The 19599-nt window shown below is 40.7% G+C and overlaps 1 protein-coding gene and 1 non-coding gene across 13 annotated transcripts in view; one reads left to right on the plus strand and one right to left on the minus strand.

The window, feature by feature from the left end:
• The window catches only part of LTBP1 (latent transforming growth factor beta binding protein 1), a 432506-nt gene that overhangs the window by 314922 nt on the left and 97985 nt on the right, over window positions 1-19599 (plus strand). For all 12 annotated transcript variants that reach the window (XM_066266871.1, XM_066266870.1, XM_066266869.1 and 9 more), the window contains 4 exons: window positions 575-700; window positions 1256-1378; window positions 5149-5268; window positions 17008-17130. In XM_066266871.1, the coding sequence (XP_066122968.1) occupies window positions 575-700; window positions 1256-1378; window positions 5149-5268; window positions 17008-17130 (492 nt within the window). The remainder of the gene's footprint in view (window positions 1-574; window positions 701-1255; window positions 1379-5148; window positions 5269-17007; window positions 17131-19599) is intronic.
• TRNAS-GCU (transfer RNA serine (anticodon GCU)) lies at window positions 17540-17615 on the minus strand. Its single transcript has one exon. It is a non-coding gene; the product is annotated as a tRNA-Ser (tRNA).

Here is a 19599-nt window from a genome sequence, read left to right on the forward strand (position 1 = left end):
TTTAGTTTTTAGAGGCGAAGGGTTATATGGTGAATAAAAACAACAAAGATATAGCTGATTAATACTACTGTAATATACTAAATACCATTAAACAAGATTTGTGACTTTTGCTGTTTGATTTTGTATATATACATATATTAGGGGGGCATCCACCTGTTCATAATAGGGCTGTTTTTCTTGTATTTGTATACACTGTATGTATTGTTAGAACCATAAAATATCATGTTGAAAGGGCTCCACCTGTGTTTAAATGGGAGAGTCCCTGTCACAACACTTCCCAGCCTGGAAGTGGCACAGCGAATTCCAGAGCATACATGACTCCAGGTATCAGCAAGGCCCATTAGCGTTGACCTGACATCTGTCTCTGTGGCTTTAGCTTTTGAAGCAGTACACAATGCGTATTTCCTCTTCCCAGTCACCGCTTTTCAAGTGTTTGAGGAGAACAGTCACGTCTCCTTGTCATTAGCTATAAAGGTCTGTGGGACACGGGGAGCATATTGGTTATTTCATGAACCAGGAGACAGAATTTCATGCTGAAGTACCCTAATCTTTTTATCCGTAATTATCTTAACAGATATTGATGAATGCACGCAGACCCCACACCTCTGCTCCCAGGGGCGCTGTGAAAACACGGAGGGGAGTTTCCTGTGCATTTGCCCAGCAGGATTTATGGCCAGCGAGGAGGGAACTAACTGCATAGGTAATGGGGGTGTTTTCCCTGATCATCGCTTCCCAAGTCTGGGCTGTGAACTCCCTACCCCTCAGTTCAGTGCTTATTCAGACAATGCAGAAGTTTTTATTAAATATCTGCTAAGACATAGTAATCTGCTAGATACTGAAAGATATAAAAGTAGGAATTTTTTTCTCCAACACTCTTGCATTTAAAAGTTCTTTTCAATTACAGTTGACATTCAACATTATATTAGTTTCAGGCATATAGCATAGTCATTAGACTTTTATAAAACTTGCAACATGATCTCCCTGATAAATCTATTTCCCACCCGGCACCATGCATAGTTATTAGGATATTATTTCTGCAATACTTTAAAGTGGAGAGTATCAAGTGTGTACAAAGACCTGAGGTGTTAAATGTTTCTTTTGGATCCCGCAGAAATCAAAACCACTCCATTCTAAAGCAGGCGATTGTAGAAATGAGTTACTTCATTCTTAAATTCAGAGGAAACTGGGAGATGGGAGATGTTTGAACTTACATTTTGGGGACTAAAATGCAACAATTTTTTCCTGTTTGATGTAGATGTTGATGAGTGCCAGAGGCCAGATGTGTGTGGGGAAGGTCACTGCATCAACACCGTGGGGGCCTTCCGGTGCCAATACTGTGACAGCGGATACCGCATGACCCCGGGAGGACACTGTGAGGGTGAGTTGGCCGAGAGAATGGGGGGAGTATGCCTGCTCCTCAGCGCTGAGTGAACCTGACAGAAATTCAGGGCTGGGGCGAGGACTTGGGGCTGGTGGGCCCCTGCCTTACCTTTACCTCCAGGCATTTGTGCCTGCCACCACCTCATCCACCTTTTTCTGCCTCCTGGAGTCACAGCTCTTTGTCTCCCTGCAGTGGCTCCGTCCGGATTATTTTCTACCATTATGCTCTTTCTTAAGCACTACACTATCCTCCTTCCCTGGTATTCCAAGTGATAGCACCTTGGAACAATTACTTGCGGAGTTAGTACAAACCCAGACTTAATTACAGTGTCTGGACTGTTCATCTGAGGACACGGTGCAGGTGTAACCACTACTGATGTTTGTTGTTGTTGTTTGACCTTTTCACTGTGGTCTGTGTCTTTGTCTCCACTTGTTTCTTTTACATACATTTTGGGACTTGCAGACTCGACAGAAGCTCTGTCTGACCAACTCCCAAGTCAAATTCCAACTGCACTAGATACAAGTTTCTTAATTCTGGACCACATCTGCGAGTTCGCTCTCCTTACAAAAATGTTTTGAAAACTTTTTACAGCATGGCCAAAATGATTAACCATTTAATACAGCCTCATGTTTGGGTCCAAATGGCACACAGGTTCTTTTTGAAACCATTTAATTATTTTCATGAAGAAACCAGCATTGCCCTGATATCAAAACCAGACAAAGACACGACAGAAAAAGAAAATTACCCTGAACTTCCTGCCATGGAAACGACGAGGACAATGGAGCGGGGCTGTCTGAGAAAGTGTTTGAGGACCCCAAGCGGGGACAGTGCTGGTTCCGTGGGGTCCCCTGCCTCGCTGCCCGAGGATCAGCCCCTTTCCAACATGGCTGGGCTCTGAGAGCGAGGGAGGGTGGACAGGTCGGGGCAGGACACACTCAGCTGTCCCTTGGCTTCTTCCGCACGTTGATTTTCTTCACAATTCTGATGCTCCAGACCTGGAGGGAGAGCTAATTAGACATTTTTGGGCAGCCTGCCCCTGCCCCCTGCTGGCCTCTTGCTTTGGCCCCTTTGGTTCTAATCGAAGGAGAAGTGGGAACGGTTTATGTTACTGGGTTTCTGATCAACCCAGATCAGAACCGCACTCTGAACTCTCCCCTGCCGGCCGAGGGACATGGTGTTGTGCAGGTGGAAAGTGTTCCTGCTCTCCTCTTTCCGGGAGCTCTCTGCTCGGCCGGGGCTGCGTGGAAACAGGAGACAGCAGAGCCTGGCGTCAGCTCAGCACCCCACGTTCAGCCGCTGGCTGCATCTGTACAGTGGCAGCCATGAAGTCAGCCTTCTTCAGCGTTGTTGGGACCGTAGATGCATGTTGCAATATCTTGTATGGTGCCTGTCCTCTTATTAGTTCTGAGGATGTGTTAATTTTTTAAACTGCGCCCCCATCCCTATCTCCTTTATTTTTTTATAGAACTTCTCAGTACATGCACAGTCGTGGGAGTATTTCTTTAAAAAGTCAGGGAGGAGGGGAGGGAGAGATGTGGGTTTATTTGACAGGCATTTATGTCCAAAGCAATATTCCCTAAAGAGGTCAAATATTTAGCCTTACGTTCTATGTACAGTCTCAGAATGGAAAGATAAGATATTTAAGTGAACAAATACAGCATACCGATGGAAAATGGAAAGGAGTAGAAAAGAAATTTAAAAATTATGGGAATAAATGGAAAACAGGAGACTATTCAATAATATTCAATATATGCAAATTATTTAACAGAAATATTACCAGAGTTTCCTGAGTAAGTAATGTATTATTCTATCTGCGTGAAAAGGCTTGGAAGAAGAAGGATCCAAATAACATGGCTGTTTTCTAATTTTGTCATGGACCAGAACCAGAGGTCCCCGGGCTCCTGGCTCACTGTAGATTTTTCTCAGCTGTCACTAACAAAGTTGCTTTCAAACAGCGCCAGTCTCCAAGGAGCCTATTGTAGTTTACAGACATTATCTCATGCGTCCTTACTTTATTCCATTAAGATATTACCAGTCAGGTAGTCGCTAATTTATAGCTGAAAGAACAAGCAGACAGAGGTGAGAGCAGCAGTAAAGTCAGGGGTGTCGTCTTCTGTTGCTCCACATTGCACCTCATTTATTGGACTAGCCTATCTCAGTGACCTTCTCTGACTTAACATTTGTAGTGTTATTTAAAAAAAAATCCCATCCAGAGAATAATGTAATGCTGTTTGGAAAGTGAAACTGGCAAGCATCATCTTTTTGTAGAACAAGAAGTCCCAGAACATCTGACCTAAAAAAAAACAACAAAAAACCACTGTGTGTCATTGTCTATTGGCAAGAAGTTTTTGCTGATAGGAAAAATAATTACAATGCTGACCTGGTGTTTATTCTGTTAATATCATCTTCAGCTTTTATACTTTAAGCATTTTTTTTTACATACATCTAGGGGTATATGATAGGAGATAATTTTTTAAGAATTTACCAGAATGAAGACATCAAACTCTCAGGCCTGTTCTGTGTGTCATCAGATATTTCTTTCAAAAGAAAGACATTTCTTTCTTTATAGACATTTCTTTATATTGGACATTTAGACATTAAATCCACTCACTGAGTTCAAAATCCAACTCCAGAAAAACACTTATTTAAATGGGGCCACCACCCAAGGTGTTACCACTCATTTTCAACTGTTGAACCATCTTCTGTATCCTCCCTCCCCCCCCCACTTTGTTTTACCATCCTTAAAAATGTCTACAGCTATTGGAGTAGTTTTCTCTGCCACAGTCCCAACCGTATTTAAGGTATTCTTTTCTCCACACATTGAAAGGAACAATGACGAATAACTGCAGTTAACTGTGACTATGAAAAGAAAGGTCTATTATTGCTAGATGATCATATCATCATGTTTTCTGGAAAATCTTGAAGGTATGTGATGAGTTCATGCTCATCTAATATTTTTTAATTATTCAAACTCAGAATGATTTGGAGCTCATGAAGCCAAAGTGGGGATTTCCCCAGAGCATCAAGTATCTGTAGAGGCAACCTCTAGCCCAGGGGTCCCCAAACTACGGCCCGCGGGCCACATGCGGCCCCCTGAGGCCATTTATCCGGCCCCTGCCGCACTTCTGGAAGGGGCACCTCTTTCATTGGTGGTCAGTGAGAGGAGCATAGTTCCCATTGAAATATTGGTCAGTTTGTTGATTTAAATTTACTTGTTCTTTATTTTAAATATTGTATTTGTTCCCGTTTTGTTTGTTTTTTACTTTAAAATAAGATATGTGCAGTGTGCATAGGGATTTGTTCATAGTTTTTTTTATAGTCCGGCCCTCCAATGGTCTGAGGGACAGTGAACTGGCCCCCTGTGTAAAAAGTTTGGGGACCCCTGCTCTAGCCGGTAGATACAGTATGGCTTCCTCCTTTTCATCCCTATTCCTTGTGGGGGTTTTGTCTGGCAAGCTGCACTAATACTTGAAAGTATTGATGTCCAGAAGGTGCCCCTGGAGAATTGGCCAGCTCCCAGAACAGAGAGTCTTAGCCCTATCAGTTTGACAATTAGGTCCAAGGTCTCCTTGGAATGTGTGTAAATATTTCAGTCAGGGCATACCTTGCTATCTGTTATCACTGTGGGTTTAGAGACTCAGGGTATCGATTGGCCAGTTGCTGTTTTCCCCACCAGGACATGTGTTGTCTCCTCCTTCCTCACAAACTTAAGTTTTCACTTTAGTATCCTAATAAAATGTCTCTGACCTAGCTCTTTGATTTTTCAGATGTTGATGAATGTTTGAGTCCAAGTACTTGTCCAGAAGAGCAGTGCGTGAATTCTCCCGGGTCTTACCAGTGTGTCCCCTGCACAGACGGGTTCCGAGGATGGAATGGGCAGTGTCTTGGTAGGTTTGGGAGAGTTCTGATCATTGTTTTATTTTTTCTGTCTGGCCTGTTTTCTGACAGAGTGGTGGAATGCCAACTGAGCGCTTTTTCAGAATAACAAAAAAGTCTACATATGGAAGGTAACTACATATTATTTGGAGAAAACGCCTAAGAAAAGTTCTAATAAGTTTTAACCACGGAGAAAGGAAGGAACTAAGTTGGCATGAAGAATGTGAAATTTTACCTGTGACACATAGTTCTGGCTGAAACATGATTCCCCTTGATGAGATAAATAACCAAAATCAAACAAAATAATCACCACAAGGAGGAGAATAGTGAAAAGCAAGAGGCTTAAAATGTGAGAAAAAGCATAAGAAGAAGCTCCCGTAGATTAAACAGAATTAGGAAACATATCAATACAAACACAAACTTGCAGCAGAAACAGCAGGCGCAGAAAGAGAAACCTTGATTGATTACTCGTATTCCTGATATTCATACATTTATTCATTTAACTATTTAATAATTCCTTGGTACCCACATCAGACACTGAGGAAGATGAGTGATAAATCTGCTTTGGTCCTGATTCCCTGTGCTCTAGTTTCCTCTTTCGTGGTTTCCCTGGTGTTTCTGTCCACCCTGTGCTCTCTCCTGAAAACTTGAACTCTTTGGCACTCCATGCCAGACTCTGACAATGCGAGTTAAACTTTGCATTCATTCATCCCTTCTATCCTTTTTTTCCCCACAAATTCTGAGGAACTTAGTATATATACCCAGAATTGTACTGAGGGCCAGGATACATTTAGAAACCCCAAAAAGTGTCTTTCTCGTGACACTTACTAGCTAGTGGGGAGACGGATATTCACCCAGACATCTCATAAATCCGTGCAAATGCACGGATGGTACAAGGGCTAGAAAGGAAGGTTCGGTGGTGCTACAGGTGTATGATACAATGAGTTCTCTATAGGGAAATTCTTGAGTTGATTTCTAACTGGGGAAGGGGGTGGGAAGGAGAACATTTTGGACAAAGGAGACAGCATAGGCAGTGGCTTGTATAAAGAGGAGGTCAAGTGCTAGCTGCTGAAAGGCCAGTGTGGCTGGAGGACATAGATCAAGGAAAGATTTACTGCAAGATGAGGGGCAGAACATGCCAACCCTTCTCGGTCTGTTAAAAATGTTGGCCTATTTAAGCTTACATCTCCGGGAAGACATTTTGGTATTTCAGAAAGGGTGGGATATGTATGTAGGCTTGGCAAAAACACTCCCTATTTCAAAGCTTTGGACTCATCACTAGACAGCGTGAGCTGTACCTGGTACAGGTGGCCGCATGCCCTGAACCTTGTGCCCATCCCAAGAGTCTATTGATGGAATTGTGTGATGTTGATCTTTGGGGAGAAGAATAGTTTATTTAATAAGAATTTGTTTATATAGTCTGTGCAGGTCAGAAAGTGCATTTGGTTTTAATTATCCCATTTGGCTTAAATTTTATAGTTGTCTATGAAGGTTCTATTGGTGTGCTCACTTTCACATATTGTTGGATATTATAATCCAAGAGCAGAGCCTGACCTTTACTTTAAATAACTAAAATTCACAATGGTGGTATAAACACAGTCCTGATTCATGAATTTACTAATGGAATGTGACTGATGAAATTGGCAAATGATTGCTGTTCAGTATAAATGCATTACCTGGATTGGGTAGAAATAATAAATGACTTCTCATATCTGGATGTATGCAATCAATCTAATTGTGACCACTTTTTTCCAGTTTTAGTAACAGAAAGACAGCACCTCATTTTACAGTAATTTGTCTTTGCCAGCCAGGTTAGTAGAATCACAGCAGAAATATTAAGTCACTGTTACTCAACCAAACTCACACACTTAGCCACTTGTTCCAAGCAATAGCATTTGTTTTTGCATTCCTAAGGTAATGCATTTCCTATTAAAAGTAGACAGTATACTTCTCCTTCTGTTTTGGGGAAAATGTTAGACTCTTTGTCACCTGTAGATCAAACTTCTCTGTGATATAATTGCAGTTCCATCCATTGCTGGATTGGATGTGGGCTTGTCTAAATTTCTTATGAGGGCTTTTGCAGATTATACCAAAATGGATTTTCCATCATAACTTTTTATGGTAGTAGAGCTTTCAAATGTTGAAAAGTTGAGCGTGACAAAAAGCAGATAGATATTGCAGCATACCTTCCTGCTCATATTGAGCCAATGAATGGATTGGATTTTTCTATTAAACTATTGACAGTGCTCATGAATACCCAGCCATATCTTTTTGTCTCTGTTTATACAGTTTTTGTCCTCACCTTTGGACTTGTGGTACTCTAAAATACTTTCCAGAAGGGTATAGTCCTTACTTAAGCTTATCTTTGAGTTGAGCTCATTGGTAATGCAATTTGATATGTATTTAGTCATTCATTTAACAATTGAGTGCCTACTACGAGTCAGACATTTTTCTATTAATGGATCATGGGGATCGAGAATGAACAAAAATAAATTCCTTCTCCGCATTGCACTTCTCCTCTAGAGCCATTGTGTGTGCAAATAAATAAGCAATCAGTGAGGTACATGGATGTCGGACGTGATGAGGGCCATGGTGCAGAGAAAAGCAGTGAGAGGAGAGGGAGTGTTAGAGATTCTGTGCTCAGAGATTGGTCATTTACAAGGTGTCCCTTGCTAACCATTTGTTTTTCTCTCTAACAATTACTTGTGACTTGTGGCATTTTATATCCATTTAATTAAGATGATTTAGGATACATTGATGAGACTTTTTTTGGTCCAACTTTTAATGTATGAGAACATAAAAAATTTAAAATTTTTTCCAGAACTCACTGTTTGAAGAAAAGGTCTATGCTTGGTATTCATTGGTTGTCATCTATAGAAATAATTGCAACTACACAGGGCTGTTCTGTTTCTTATATCTTAGTAGCTGCCTTCTTCTCCACCCTCTCGCTCACTGTGTATTTTAAACTTATGTAATTAAATTTGTACAGTGTTGTACATAACAGTACTCATATTTGGCGTTATGCTTGGTTGTTACTGTTTTTTTTTTAACTTGTTCACCCTCATTCCGATTTGGCTCATTTTCCTGAGAAATGGTTTACTTGAGAATTGTTGTTTCGACTATTGTATTCTGCAGGGATTAGAAGCCAGTCACACACTCTGCTTCTTTCACTAACTAAACAGTGAACTTGCTGCAACCATTAATGGCCTTTCTGTGTCTTCATGCCACGTATGCTGGATCTCGCTGACTGATGCTTTTCCTTGATTTATGAATTAGGGCAGAAATTGTTTGGGGCAGGAACAGGTACAATATCAGCAGGTGTTGTCACTGGGAACATGCTCTTTCCTACTGGTTGGCCCACGACACACAATCCTTCATCCTCAATAGTTGGTTGTCCACTTTGGAAATATCTATCCCTCAAAATTTTCTGGCACCTCTTGTTGGCTCCTCAGTTAATGTAGCTTCTTCTTTTCAAGTTGTGGGTCTTGGTCTTCTCTTGAGAGCCACTTTCATTATTCAACACTGTATTCCTTGGATCTTGCATGTAGCCTGGAGTAGTTCTGCCTGTTCGGTCCCAGCCTCTAATGACTATTTCATCACCCTGGGTTCTGTCTAGTTCCAACTGGCTGCTTCAACCAGGGCTTTTCTTGAGGGGAGCCAGCCTGACAGGTACTCAATTTACAGGTTTCTCTTGACGCATGGAGAACTCGCCTGACTCCAGCCAGACTAGAACCATTCTCCAAAGGAAATTTAACATTTAATTGTTTCAAGGCACTTTTTCAGTAACTCTGACATAAAGATAATATTCCCCTGAATTTAGACAGAGTTGGGACCATGTGACCACACTGAAGCTTAGTTTTAATATCTGTAAAATAGGGATTGAAATGCTTTCTTCGTAGGGATTATTGTCAGAATTAAGTAAGTGATACGAGTCACCTAGTAATGTGTCCAACGTAAGTGGGAAGGAGCCAATAAATGTTATAACCCTCCTTTTGCCAGCCCTGTTACCCTCTCTTTTATCTCCCTTGTCCTGAAATACAAGAAATGCAGTAACTGATACCTGTTAAATTTCATGTTGGATTTTTTCTGCATAACTGTCTTCTTTCTGGCTTTTTTAAAAAGTTCATCTTATGTAGTTTTTAACTCTTCCTATGTCATAGTTTTCTCTTATGAATTATATGTAATCTTCTATCTTACATTTCCTTTCAACTTCTGAGCATTTCTCTTTAGCTGAACCATACTTCTTGAGATTCGCAGTGCTTCTCTGGAGGGTCACTGATCATTCCTGACAATGTGTCAGCTTCCACAACCCTGCCATCTCCATTCTTTCATTTCACTTTCTTTGGTCACCTTCGCAAGACACAGTATTTACTACCTGGTGAGTGTATTTGCAGCTAGTATCCCTATCTATCTATCTATCTATCTATCTATCTATCTATCTATCTATCTGCCTATCTATCTATCTATCTATCTATCTATCTATCTATCTATCTATCATCTATCTATCTAATTCAGTGAGGGGAGAGGAGGCAGAGACAGAATCCCGCATGCATCCTGACCAGGATCCACCCTGCAAGCCCATTAGGGGGTGATGCTCTGCCCATCTGGGGGCATTGCTCCATTGCTCAGCAGCCAAGCTCTTAACACCTGAGGCAGAGGCCATGGGGCCATCCTCAGTGCCTGGGGCCAACTTGCTGTAATCGAGCCATGCCTGCAAAAGGAGAAGAGACAGAGAGAAGTGAGAGGGGAGGGATGGAGAAGCAGATGGGTGGTTCTCCTGTGTGCCCTGACTGGAAATTGAATACAAAATGTTCACACTCCAAGCGGATGCTCTACCACTGAGCCAGCTGGACAGGGCTGCTAGTAGCCCTTTTTGAGGTGACTTTGTTGTCTCATTTATAGCTGAGTTTGTGACCGGCCGTGTGACCTGGGAACACAGATTTCTTAGATTATTATCAGAGTAATCCTTTGTCACTCCATATTTAAGTTATTGATGATTTTGTGACTCCCATCTACTTTTTCTAAATGTAGTAGGACTATGCATTTGAAGGGATTAGTACTAATCTATCCATTGACAGTGGGTTTGCCAAAGTCTTACCAAAACCAGGCTCAGAGAACTCGCATCTAAACATGGAGAGCTTCTTGTTCCTAGGAGTTCCTTTTACACTAGGATTTATCTTCAAATGTTAAGATTCACTGTTACACTTTATGGAGTAGATTCATATTCAGAGACCTATCTGGAACTGCAGATAGTCATTCGACATTTGTTTTTTTATATAAGATGGCAACTGAGTTTATCATCTACCTTTTGCAGATGTTATAAAATGTCAACAGTAGACATATCCCTAAATCATTATATGCTGAAGGAGTTTCTGATCAGTTAATATATTGTTATTGGCTACCTAACTATATGTTTGCCAGGTGCCAGAGAAAATTTGAAGTTATAAAAAAAACAAAATAAAACAGTATGTTGTAGTTATCCGGGGCTTGGGATGTGGGCTTGCCACGGGTTAGGGGAGATGTTCATTAAGGGAACAAACCTGCAACTACTTGGTAAATAAATCCTAGACATTTCATGCACAGCATAGCAATTCTAGACAGCAGTACTGAATTATAAACTTTAAAGAGGCAAAGTCTTAGTGTTCTCACAGCAGTAAAGAAGAAATAGTAAATACGTGATAATATAGAGGTATTAGCTAATGCTAGTGTTTTGGAATATGTAAGTGTATCAAAGCATCACTTAAACTTATAGGATGTTATATTTCAGTTACATCTCAATAAAAAACAAAAACTATCATACTTTTGTGAAGGAAACATGCCTGTGTGGGAATAACTACAAAAATTTCACCCTTGTGTAGTTTACAAAGGCTTTGACTTTGTTGTTTCATTTGATCCTCCTAGCAATCATCCCCATAGTACAGACAGAGAAACTGATTCCCAAATAGGTTAATAATTGGCTTGCTCAAGGTCATTGGTAGTAAATGGCAGAGGTAGGAGATCCCCGGTCCTGTTTCTCCAAAGTTAGTGTCATGTTTTGTTTTATGCAGTAGCTCTGTCTCTCTCATGTCCAACCAAGAAAAATTAAAGAACAAAACAATAGAATTAACATAATAAGGAAAGTTCATAGAAAGGAGAAATTTGTGTGGGCTGGAATCATTCCTTGCAAGATGCAATTAATAATAATAGCTCAGGGATTCTAGATCTGAGCTGTCACACATGCACCATGGATAGCCCAGCCGAGTCCTGCTGAAAGACAAATGTTCTCTTAGAAAGGTAAGGTAAGAAGCCAGTGATTTGGTGGGATTAGTGGATTGATATTCTGAGGCTGACCTTGGTACTCTATCTGGGATGTGCATAGCATTGGCTGTGTTCCAGTTCTGAGAAGCAGTGGTAAGTCTTTGAGGAACGTATATTTTTGTAGGCAGCTCTGCTACTGCATATTATAACTCGGTCAGAATTGACAGGCGGGCCTGAGACCCTGAGGATTTACTGTACCTTAAGTGCAGTTGAGGTGGTTCCGTCACACTGGCCTAACCAGCATCTGTCTCTCATTTGCCATGCTTGCTTTTCTGTCAAATATGTTCTCTCATCATCTTTAGTAGAAAAGACTCTGTGTAGAGAATACTTAAGGGATAATAGAAATAATGACATGTTTGGGGCAAGGATTAATCCTAGATTTTTATGTAGCTATAGTGATGGAATAAGATGTTTTCTCCCCATATCAAATGGTGCTCACTCATGAAGTCATGTTGGTCACTAAGGAATTAAATGAGGCTGAATGGACTCCGAAAAATAACTGGTTCACAGTGTTGACAGATTCATTTCCTTGAACGTATAGGAAGTAATGCAGGCAAACAGTTGCTGTGGAACCAATCCTGACCCACCCCAAGGAGCTGATAAGTGATGCGGGGTTGGGGGAAGGGGGGATGCAGTGTAGCCCTGGGCTGACTTGACACAAGTCAGCCACTGAATACCTTCTGCGCCTCATAGGTCAGGCCCACCGGCGAGGTGTTCAGGCAGTCTGGTGTGTTCCCAGGATATTAGGAAGGGAAATTTCAAAAGGGTTCCTGACCAGATCAAATGCACCCAAGACAATGAGAGAACTTGCAGGTGGGATGGGTGGCCAGCTGGGAGTCATATTTGTGAAATTGGAGAGTGGAAAGTTGCCAGAGAGCTGGAGAGAGATTAATGTCCTCGTTTCCCCCCAAAGAGGAAAGAAGGTGGAGTCGGGGACTAATGACCGATGAATTTCATACTGATCTTGACAAAGAGCTCTAGACTTCAGGATTCAGATGATGAGGTGAAATATTTTTAAAAGGAAGTGATGATCATAAGACTCAGCCAGGGTTCAGTAAGGGCACATCATGCCAGACTGACTTGACTGCTTCTTCTGATAGAGTTATTAGAGGAGTAGATCAAGAAATTCTCTAGGCGTGGCGTTTCTAGTTTTCAACAGCATGTCTTATAGTCTATAAGGGTTTTATAGCTGAGAAGGATCAATTTGGACTGAGCTGTAGAATGAGGATTCATAAACTTTTGAATTACCACATCCACAAAGTGCTGGCCTCATAAACCCCCGACAACTTCCTTACTGTGGGATGTTTTAATTAATTCATTGAATGGCAAATGCCAACTTTTGTCCCAAAAAGCCCATTGGTAATTTTTTCTTTTCTTTTCTTTTTTTTTTGAGTTTGGAAGCCATTTTTCTCTGGACACTGTTTTTTATGATAAATTTCCCTTTTGAACTTAATATATGTATATATATAGATATATATGCATTGTAAGAATTAGGGTAATATGAATCTTCTAGAAGACTGTAATCTTAGAGTAAGATGAGTTTTATCTCTAATACTGAAAACTACAAACATGGCCATTGATTGGATTTGTATTTTAGAAACTCTGGCTGTAGGTTGGGTAATGGATTAGAAGAGGGCAAGACTTAAAGTAGGGAAACAAATTTTAAAACTGTAGCAGTAATTCATTTGAGAGAGAATGTTAGAACAGGAATGAAATAAAGTTGGGTATTTAGAAGGCAGAATTGATATGACTTGGTAATAAATTGAATGTGGGTAATAGTAAAACATCTAGAAAGGATGTTACCCATGTTTCTGCCTTGGGCCTTTGAGTGTCTAATGGCACCATGTATTGATGTGGGAGACAGTGTAAACCAGAGGCAGTGGAAAGATCAGTTCTGGCCATGAAGACTCAGAGGTGTCTCTGGGACATCGAGTGAAGATGTCCGGTAGACTGACCAGCTAGGAGCAAGGATCTGCCGTTTAGGAGATAGGTCTGGGCTAAAGATAGCACACTAAGTTTATTTTACATCCACAAAGTGAGGCCCTATTCTAGAAGCAATCTTTCTCATAGAGATTCTTTTATTACTTGAGGTATCATTGACATACAATGTTAATTAGTTTCATGTATACAACATAGTGATTCAATATTTATATACATTGCAAAATGCTCACTATAGTAGGTCTAGTTAATGTGTCACTGTAAATAGTTACAAAATTTTTTTTTCTTGTGATGAGTTACTTTCCTGGGCTTGCCTGGTCAAGACACATATGGGAGTTGATGCCTTCTGTTCCTCCCTTCTCTCTCTCTCTCTCTCTCTCTCTCTCTCTCTTTCTCTCTCTCTTTATCTCTCTCCTCTCTAAAATGAATAAATAAATAAAGTTAAAAAAAAGATCTACTCTCAACAACTTTTTTTCCCCCCTCTTTTCCAAGTGAGAGGAGGGGAGATAGAGAGACAGACTCCAGTGCACCCTGACCAGGATCCACCTGGCAAGCTTAGTCAGGGGCTGATGCTCTGCCCATCTGGGGCCATGTTCCCAACCGAGCTGTGTTTTTAGCTCCTGAGGTGGAGGCTCCATAGTCAGCGCCCAGGCCAGTGCACTTAAAACTAATTGAGCTGTGGCTGGAGGAGGGGGAGAGAGGGAGAGGGAGAGGGAGAGGGAGAGGGAGAGGGAGAGAGAGAGAGAGAGAGAGAGAGAGAGAGAGAGAGAGAGAGAGAGAAGGGGGAGGGGTGGAGAGTCAGGTGGTTGCTTCTCCTGTGTTCCCTGACCAGGAATCGAACCTGGGACATCCACGTGCCAGGCTGATGCTGTACCACTGAGCCAACCCGCCAGGGCCTCAACAATTTCAAATATGCAATACAATATTATTAACTATAGTCACCATGCTGTGAGTGACATTCTCATGACTGCTTATTTTATAGCTGTAAGTTTGTACCTTTCAACCCCATGTAGAGGTACTTTAGTGATATTTTACTATCTAGTTCAGGGGTCGGGAACCTATGGCTAGCGAGCCAGGTGTGTCTCTTTTGATGGCTGCATCTGGCTCGCAGACAAATCTTTAATAAAAACTGTAATAACGTTAAAAGTATAAAACATTCTCATGTATTACAATCCATTCATTTCCTACCGCTCATGGTCGTGGTTGTGGGTGGCTGGAGCCAATCACAGCTGTCCTCCAGGACAACACCAAATTTTTATTGGATAATGCGTTACATACACCGATCGTTGTATGGCTCTCACGGAATTACATTTTAAAATATGTGGTGTTCATGGCTCTCTCAGCCAAAAAGGTTCCCGACCCCTGATCTAGTTATTTCCTTAAGGGCATAAGCTTCATTAAGGCCAAGTACTCATTGAATTCAATGTGTTCTATCTATGTGTAAATGATTGACTTGAAAGGATTCTGGTTCCATGCAGTTATGTCTGGAATAAGTAAAAAGAGTAAACACATCAGATTTCCCTCCATATTTCAAGGCATTCTACTTCATAGTTAATCATATAGTAGTCTGACAAAATAGAACTTTTATAAGTATCTCCTGAATAGTGTCTGTTAATTTGCTTGAGAGAAAATATGGCCTTCAATTGATGCTTTGCAGCTCTGTAAGTCACATTCCCAGTTGCATGAATAATTAAAGAGAGTGATCTGTTGTCTTTTTCAACCTGTTTACATTTTTCAAACCAAACCAGATACTAGACGTGACTTTGTCACATTTCTGTCAGGAATGGTCATGCTCAGTATCTAGGCTCATTCTGTTCCACTATTTACTTTGGCTTCTTCTTTCAAGATGCTTGCTTGCCATGTGTATAAAAGTGGATTCCCACTCAGGAAAGATGGATAATGAGTCAGTCTGGAAGTGTTATTTTTGTTGTTATGGGGAAGAATTCGTTCACCATAATTAGTGATTTTGTGAAAGCGGGTAGAACCCCTAGGCAGAGCCAATTGCTTAGCTGTTCTCAGTATGCACATGGAACCCACCTGTGCGTGTGTGCGCACACACACACACACACACACACACACACACATACACACACACACCTCTTTGCCTTATTTTGTTAATGCTTTATTTCTGAATTCTATTGTAAGAAAGTTAGAATACAGTGTTAATGAAATGCAATGCAAATAAATGCACTCTGCATTCTGGATAGCTGGCCTAAAGTTAGATCTCTGGTGTTAATGTGTCCACAACTCCCTGCCTGTTACCAGTAAGAGGGTAGAAAGCTATGTTGCTTTCTCAATGAGCACTAAAATGAAATGAGATAATCAAGAGCCTTTCCCTCCTTACCATTTGTCTGCCTTATGATTGAGTTGCATTGACTAAGTTATAGGCTGCTATACTAATCAGCCTACATGGTGATGCTGTGTGGTGTTCTTTGTGTTTTGTTTTTCCTCTCAGTTTTTGGCTATTCACGTGCATTGTGTCTTCCCACCACAACATACAGTGGACTTACCCAGAGGTGGTCAAATGGGGCCTAGAGCTCCAATTTTTCTTTTTGAATTATTAATATTGTCATAGGAGCTTCATGAACATGTGTTGAATGAAATTCATGAACACTTATATGATTATTTTTTATATCAATACTGCATTAGCTCCTAATGAAAACAAACATAAACACACATTCTCTCTCTGTTTCTCACTGGACTTCACTTGGTCTAGAACAAAAACTTACAGTTCGGTTAACAGGATGGGCTTTGGTGTTAACACTGATTCCAATCGCAGAGCCACTATTTTCTAACTATTTTGCCTTGGACAAGTGTGTGTTCCTTCCTTTCTGTAAAATGGTTAGGTGGATTTGTTAGGATTAAACGAGATAATAATGTAACGCCTTTGGTGCCTGCATGCAGTGAGTACTTGATAAATATATGCTATTATTATTTTATCTGCCTTGTCAGCCTGTACTGTACCCTCAATCTGCCCAAATGGGCTTATGCTTTTTTCCCAGGTTGATTTTTATGATACGGATTTTATTAAGAATTTTTCCACCTTACTGTTACACATTTTCTTGCAGTTTCTCTGGGCCAGTGAGTCTTGTCTTTGCCTCTACGCATCCTCACATCCTGCAGCACTCATCCATTCTCCAAGTTGGCCTTGATGCATCTTTGATTTCTTGGAGTATTTTCTTCTGTAGGGGATGTTGCTCTAAAACTTTCTCTTTTGCCCTCCTGTCTGCAACAAGGCGTCCACTGAATGTGTTCATAGAGCGTGTTTGGTTCCTCATTTGAGTTACTTTGTAGAAAGTCAATTAGGGCATAGAACCATCATATATGCAGCTCACACCAGAGCCTTTTCCTTCTAAGGGTGAATTTGAAAGCTTATCTTAAGGAATCTGTCCCTCTTTTAAAGATCTGCTATTTTCTTTACTCACTAAATTCAACTTTATTTATGTTTTGTGTCTTTTTTCTCTTTACCTGTTTTTTTTTTTAATTTCCCTTTTCATTATGCAACATTCTTCAAGATGTGGATGAGTGCCTGGAACCAAAGGTCTGCACAAATGGTACCTGCACCAACCTTGAAGGCTCCTACAGGTGTTCATGTCATAAGGGCTACACCCCGACACCAGACCACAAGCACTGTAAAGGTAAATATTGTGATCAGATTTCTCACTTTAATTTGAACTTCCCAGTAACTAGCCTTAGAAAAGAGAACCACAGTACCTGTCGTTTATTTTGACTAAGCTACTCAGACGGAACACTTTTTTAAAATTTTTTTATTTTTCCAAAATTAGAAATGGGGAGGCGGTCAGACTCCCACATGCGCCCAACTGGGATCCACTGGGCATGCCCACCAGGGGGCAATGCTCGGCCCATTTGGGCCCTTGCTCCGTGGCAACCGGAGCTATTCTAGTGCCTGAGGTGGAGGCCAAGGAGCCATCCTCAATGCCCAGGCCAACTTTGCTCCAGTGGAACCATGGCTGTGGGAGGGGAAAAGAGAGATAGAGAGAAAAGAGAGGAGGAAGGGTGGAGAAGTAGATAAGCACTTCTCCTGTGTGCCCTGCCCGGGAATTGAACCCGGGACTTCCACACAGCAGGCCGACGCTTTACCGCTGAGCCAACCGGCCAGGGCTATAAGAACCATTTCCTTGATTGGCATCTTTGAAAGTGGCTCCTCATTGTGGTTAAACACAGACCATGTCTATTTACATAAAGGAAGACAATGTATTTTTACAGAGCATCTATAAATCATAGATGTTTATTTCATTTTTTCTGGTTATATAAATAATATATATAATGCATAACTCTGAATGTACTAAAACATCCAATTGTGTACTTTAAACAGATGAATTGCCTAGTATGTGAATTATTTCAATGAAACTGCTATTAAAAAACAGCATGCAATTATTGTAGAAATTTAGAAAATATAGAAAGGTGAAAAAAATTAAGGTAACAATGTTATCTGAATCATAGATATTCATATTTCATAGATATTTTATATAGTGTATAATTTTGAATCCTGATTTTTATTGCTTAATAGTATATGTAAGAATTTTACTTCTAATTAATAATGCTTTTCAAAATTATTTAAAAGGCTGCATAATATTCCAGTGTATTGCTATATCACCATTTTCTTACTCTTCTTCAACTTCTGCATTGATCAAATACAGACATTTACAGATTAGTCTTCCAATATCAAAAAGGAGGACATAGAGGAGGACACTTTTCTAGGGAGGTCAGAACAGGACTGTCCTCCCTAAAGGAGGATGATTGGTCACTTTAGTTACCACCACTTGCCATTTAACCTTGCCCTCTACTCGAATTCTCCTGTTGTCTTTTCATTATAGTCTGGGGTATAACCAGGTAAGATCTTCTTCTCACCCTAACCAATTGGCTTAGTGGTAGAGCATCAACCTGGTGTGTGGGTGTCCCAGGTTCAATTCCTGGTCAAAGGAGACAGGAGAAGCACCCATGTGCTTCTCTACCCCTCTCTCTTTCTCATCCCCTTCTGCAGCTATGACTCAATTGGATTGAGTTGGCCCCAGGCACTGAGGTTGGCTCCATGGCCTCTACTTCAGGTGCTAAAAAGAGCTTGTTTGTTGAACAACAGAGCAATGCCCCATACAGGCAATGCACTACACCAGGGGTCCCCAAACTACGGCCTGCGGGCCGCATGCGGCCCCCTGAGGCCATTTATCCGGCCCCCGCTGCACTTCTGGAAGGGGCACCTCTTTCATTGGTGGTCAGTGAGAGGAGCATAGTTCCCATTGAAATACTGGTCAGTTTGTTGATTTAAATTTACTTGTTCTTTGTTTTAAATATTGTATTTGTTCCCGTTTTGTTTTTTTACTTTAAAATAAGATATGTGCAGTGTGCATAGGGATTTGTTCATAGTTTTTTTTATAGTACAGCCCTCCAACAGTCTGAGGGACAGTGAACTGACCCCCTGTGTAAAAAGTTTGGGGACCCCTGCACTACACCCTAGTGGGCTTGCTGAGTGGATCCCAATCAGGGCACATGCGAGAGTCTGTCTCTGCCTCCTCTCCTATCACTGAATAATAAAAACAAAAAGATCCCCTTCTTATCCTTGAGAAACCTGCATATGCACTGTTTTCTTTAACAATCAAAGCCCTTCCTTTTTATAATAATAACTTCTATAACATCCTTTTTCTTTAATTATCTCATAGTTTTTTCCAAATCAGTTCAGCTCACAGATGTCAAATTCATCCCAGATTATAAACCTCTCCCTTTCCCAACATTCCAGGAACTCTAATCTCACCTTGTTGATGGTCCCACATATTTATTGACTTGGTCTTCACCTCACTGAATGTACTGACACCCTTTACAGGCTGTAAATACATTACCTAATATATTAATTTCTACTTGTTTCTTTATATCTTTTTGTATCTATCTCTTTGTATCTCTTTGCATCTACATGTCCTAAATTTATAAATAATGAGAGGTAGTCTGTATTTTAACTTTGAGCTAGACTTGTTATAGGAATATATGCAAAAAGTCCTTTAAATATATTTCACAGAAAATAATATTTTCTTTTCATCTTTTGGCACAAAGGAGAGAAGACATTTGTCCTGTACACCTATGTTATTAGAGAGCTT

This window comes from Saccopteryx bilineata, chromosome 3 (assembly GCF_036850765.1).
Source record: "Saccopteryx bilineata isolate mSacBil1 chromosome 3, mSacBil1_pri_phased_curated, whole genome shotgun sequence".
Lineage (NCBI taxonomy): Eukaryota > Metazoa > Chordata > Mammalia > Chiroptera > Emballonuridae > Saccopteryx > Saccopteryx bilineata.